Source organism: Caenorhabditis briggsae (genome assembly GCF_000004555.2).
Source record: "Caenorhabditis briggsae complete genome, chrI, whole genome shotgun sequence".
Classification (NCBI taxonomy): domain Eukaryota; kingdom Metazoa; phylum Nematoda; class Chromadorea; order Rhabditida; family Rhabditidae; genus Caenorhabditis; species Caenorhabditis briggsae.
The window spans coordinates 6,594,652-6,599,716 of NC_013489.2; the positions used below are offsets into that span (position 1 = coordinate 6,594,652).

The following is a 5,065-nucleotide window of genomic DNA, read 5'->3' on the forward strand; positions in this document are numbered from 1 at the left end:
AGTCCCAAAAACGTACAGTATGTTGGGCAGCATTGTTGAAGTGTACCCATGGTGGTACACTGGTAGTTCGGGTTGTTACATCCGTTGTCGTTTCCTTGACAATAGACTGGCTCTTGTTTGACACCGGTGGTACGGTCACGGTAGAGTGGAAGACCACGATTGCAGGCTGCAAAATTGGGAGATCAGTTTTTGGATACATTTTTAAGAAATAAAAAAAAGCGATATTTCGAACTTGTAACCAAACGAACCACCAATTCGTAATCAATTATTCTGGTCCCTATACAAAATATCACAAAGTTGTCAACTACTAAAACGTGCGAAATTTTACCAATTCCATTGTAACTTTGAATTCAATTTAAATTATCTCGGTGTTAATGAGAGATAGCAAAATATGTCAATTGATAAAACATTCTTGACACTATGATCAATGATTAATCAGTTGAAAACTTTTTGAAAATTTTCAAAGAAACCTAGATAGTTTAGCTTAAAGTTCGAGTACACTAATGGCTCATCCAGCGCCAAAGGCGTCGCCAGTAGCGGCGTTTTGAGTTTGATTATCTCGCTTCGTGTGAAAGATGTCAAAAAGTGGTGAACTAATAAAATTATGATTGTAAAATCTTGAACATTCTTATAGTTGACAACTTTTTAATATCTCTTACAGAAACTATGATAATCAAACAAAAGTCGGTGGTCCGTTTTTGGCGGCATGCTACACTTTAAGCTTAATTATCTCAACTCCTGTCAAAGATAAGAGAAAGTAAGAAACTGAAAAAATTTTGTTGATGTTATGACACACATTTCATTAGTTGACCACTTTTTGATATCTCTTTGAGAAATCAAAATAATCAAGTTCAAAGTTTCGAAACCAAAAAAAGACACTCACTCTGTTTACAATAGGATTCACAATGGTCCTTGGTCTGGAAGTTGTTGGCATTTCCACCGTATCCTTGATACTTCAATTCTCTGCACTCTCCGGTAATTGGGTCATGGTACCAATGGTTCAAAGTAGTACCACCACCTGGTGGAGTGTATCCCTCATTTGGTGGTTGAATACAAGCAAAGGCACGCGATGGACAACAGAAACTGATTGGATTGTTGACTGTGCAATCATCCGAATCACAGATGCAATCATAAGCCAACGCTCCGATGGCTTCACACGTGGCATCAGCTCCACCATAACACTGTTGAACCTGATTCTCAATACGGAACTTTGGATTGTTTCCGTTCAATGGACAGAATCCGTAATTCAGACAAACGAGACCGTCACGGGTACGGAACGGTGGCTGATTGTTCGCACAACGACACTCTCCAGATCTACAGTAGGCTCCTGGCCACACGGCTTCGCATTGACGGTTTTGAGTGCATCCAGACTCTCCGGGATTGATTTCTGGAAAGGATGAGATATTCTTTGTTTCATTTCTTCGTTTTTTTCTAAAATTTCCACCCAGATTATCTCGGTTCCTAGACGAGCCTTTTTGAAAGCTGTCTTGACAACTCTACAGTAATCCGTACAGTACAGATTACGGTAACATTATATATGCAAGATAATATTGCATTTTTCTATTGTTTCGCTATATTTTCAAGGACCGAGATCATTGATATCGAGTCGTTACGGTACTTGTTTTTTCGATATAAAATTTTATGTCTGCTTTGTGTCGTGAGTGTGTTTACAGACACTACACGCTCTCCCACAGAACAATTCCGAACTGCAAATTAATTTTTGATCTACAGAAAAGTTTGGCGCGATCACAATTGCAGGTCTAAAACCATAATTTCAGAATTTTTAATCTGATTTTGTGGAGTTCCAAGATGATTCAAATGATTCTTAAAAAATTAATTAGTGGTTATAGATTCATGTATGGTCGAACTCCTAGAAATCTCAAAAACTGAAAGAGGAGATAGATTTTTTCTTTAAAGGTGGGGGGACAGGAGATTTTACGGGGGATTTTTGGGGCCAGAGTATGCATTCTACCGTAACGGTGTACAACGCTTAATGTCACTCTGCGTACAGCGGTCGTCCTCGCCTTTATGTATGCAATCAGGCGCCCGCTCCAGTTTCGCCCGCATGGCTCAGTCGGTAGCGGCGCCGCACCTTCAATACTCGCCTCGACAAGTTCAACTCCTCGAGGGGCATATTTAAACAGAATTTCGAGAACATTATTTTTTCATGACCCCCCACCTTTAAAAAACTTTCAAAAATGACCATTTTTGACATTTTTTCTTCCGGAAAACGACAATATAGGATTCAATAACCACTAATTAATTTTTTAAGAATCATTTGAATCATCTTGGAACTCCACAAAATCAGATGAAAATTCTGAAATTATGGTTTTAGACCTGCAATTGCGATCGCGCCAAACTTTTTTTTTCTGTAGATCAAAAATTAATTTGCAGTTCGGAATTATTCTGTGGGAGAGCGTGCACTACGATCTTTAACCCCGAGATTTGAAATTTCGATAAAAATTCTAACTTGGCTCGACAGCCAAAACGTGCGAATTGCTTAAAAAATTTACTTTCTCCTTCCAGAAACTTTCAAAAATTCCAAATTCGAGTTTTTTTCAACCATTGTCTGTTTCTGTTTTGTTATTTTCCAAACTTCAGATTCTTTAAAAATTCTAGAAACTTGAAGAATTGCACAGGGTGATTTCTCTTTTTTCTGTTTCAACAAAGCCAGCATTCACAGAAGCAGCAATATTGGAATTTAAAAAAGGGGCGGGACTAGAAAAGGGAAACAATCAATTCATAATTTATTTATGCATGAAAAAGTGTGGAAAGGATGAAGGAGGAGACGAGAGAGCGTGGGAGGGAAGGAGAGAAGAGAGAAGCAAGAGGAATTTTTGTGACTCGACAAGGATTTTTCGATTTGAGTAGAAAAAAAAAGAATTCTGGAGAATCTAGAAAATCTAGTGAATCTTCTAGAAACCATTTTTAGGAAGATGACTTTTTCAGGAGAGAGAGAGAAGAAGAAGAAAGAGGATGGACCCGCCAGGAGAGTGGAGAACAACAACCCAGCAAAAAAGAATTAGAAAGAAAATTAGAAATTTTAAAAAAGAAAAGAAAAAAATAGAACCGGGGATTGGGCATTAGGGAGGGGATAAGAACAGCAGCATGTTATAATTTTTGTGTTTGTGTGAATGAACATTATCTGACAAGAGCATTTTTGGGAAGAAGGACCTAGTGGGGCTTTTCTAGACAAAACGTGGGTGTGTGGCAAAAAAAATTAACGAAACAAGGTTGGTAACAGTGTGTGGATAAAACGGTGCCAAAAAATGAAGGATGGAATTTTTAAGGAGAAAATGAGCTCCACTTGGAGCGCATTTGCTTCTCCAAAAATGCCAAAAACCCTACGGGATATTTCGTTGATGTCAAAAGAAAGTTTCGATGGGAAAGAAGAGAAGAAAGTGCCTAGAGGGTGAAGAAGAAGAAAAAGAAGTATTCAACATGAATACAATACGAAATATGAATAACAATGTTTTTTAATCAGGAAACGACTCTTTTCTCTCTTTGCCTCTTTTTTACAAATTTGAAATTTTCAGCAGTTCAAAAACTTACTTCTCCAACAGTACGAATCAATTTCAACATATGTGGTTAGACAAGCGCAACGCTTATTTCCAGCGCAATAGTTTCCGGTACCACAGTCCGTCGACACCTCACACGGCCGTCCAACGGTACCGTGTTGGGCTGCGGCGGAGCCGGCGAGCAGCAATAGAGCCGCGAGTTTAAGCATTTGATGGAATTATAGCAAAATGGAGAGGGACTATTGATGAAAGTGTATAAGTGTGTTTGGGGGAGGTAAAGAGTAATGGGTCTCTAAGACTCTTTGACCGCGTGGCGTGTCCGTCCTCTTCTTCGCACGACCGCAAATACCCGAATACCAAATATCTCCGAGTCAACACAGAAGAGAGCACACACACACTAAGAAAGTCAGTCACCTTGTCAAAAGTATATCGAGCTCCTCCATATACTGCCTCGCCGTGCTCCGCCCTGAGCCGAGCCTATTACTTCCTGGGCGGAGAGGAGATGGTTAATTCCTCCACTCTTTTGCTCAGGTAAACAAATACCGTTTAGAGAAACCCGCTACACAGAGAGAGAGAGAGAGAGAAAAGAGCCACACCTTTGGGAGAATGGAAAAATATGGATAATGAAACAAAAAAAGAAATGGATGAGAATTAAATGAAATGAAGCAAGAAGAATCATGAAAACAAAAAAACGAAATTCAAAAAGAGAAACGAAACGAAAAGAGAATAAACTATGGAAAAGAAGTAAGGCGACTAGGAGGTTTTGGAAGAAGACGTAACAGCAGAAGCATCAGAAGACGTCATCGTCATCGTCGTTGGTTTTGAAGGCAGCGGTGCTGGTGTAGGCGTCGATGTGGCTTGTGGCGGCGGTAGGACGAGAGGGCTAGGATTCATTTTTGATATTGATGTAGGCGTTGAGATTAGGGACGTCGTCAGCGTCCCGTTTTCCACTGGTGGGGCTGTAGATGAAGATTGCGGTGGCAATGGATCATCGGGGTTGGGTTCCCTGAAAATGTAAGATTGGCGAGGTATCGAAGATCTAGGATCTATAGATTTAAGGACCTCAAGGATCCAGGATCTATAGGCTCTAGAATCTATACTGATTTTCAAGAGGTGAGGGTCCAATCTAAAGATCCCCAAGGATCCTGAGTGGTCGATGGATCGGAACGATATAGATTCAAAGATCATAGAAACCTGACAATCAAAAATTCTGCTCTCACCTCAACGACGTATCATTCTCATCCTCCTGTTGTTGTACTTCGGCTTGTCGTGCCGCTCGTATCTCGAACGCCTCCGAGATCGCTCGTTCGACTCCCGCGGAATCCAACTGTAACAAAAAAAAATTGTGTCATTTTTTCCCGGTTGACCGCCAGCGTGTTTGTTAGCTATGTGATGACCATAATCATCTTAAGCGTGCGCGGCGCGGACGGATAAGAGCATCAATTATAAGCCAAAAAAGAGAAAGGTCAATGATTTGTGTTTTGTCTCTACTCTATTTGTCCGTCCGCGCCGTATTTGAAGAAGAGCAGCTTATCCGATTGTTCGTC

The 5,065-nt window shown here is 40.3% G+C and overlaps 2 protein-coding genes across 2 annotated transcripts in view; both read right to left on the reverse strand.

Moving 5' to 3' along the window:
- Positions 1–2: 2 nt before the first annotated feature.
- On the reverse strand, positions 3–3,727 carry CBG20511 (the record flags this gene model as incomplete). Its single annotated transcript, XM_002646577.2, has 3 exons — positions 3–166; positions 884–1,387; positions 3,553–3,727. Coding segments are annotated over 3 exons (843 nt in total), but the record flags the coding sequence as incomplete, so codon positions are not given.
- Positions 3,728–4,271: 544 nt separating this feature from the next.
- Positions 4,272–5,065, reverse strand: part of Cbr-hpo-11 — a gene marked incomplete at both ends in the record, with an annotated part of 7,298 nt that continues 6,504 nt past the window's right edge. The window contains 2 exons of the mRNA XM_002646575.2: positions 4,272–4,524; positions 4,739–4,845. Coding sequence (XP_002646621.2) covers positions 4,272–4,524; positions 4,739–4,845 — 360 coding nt within the window. The remainder of the gene's footprint in view (positions 4,525–4,738; positions 4,846–5,065) is intronic.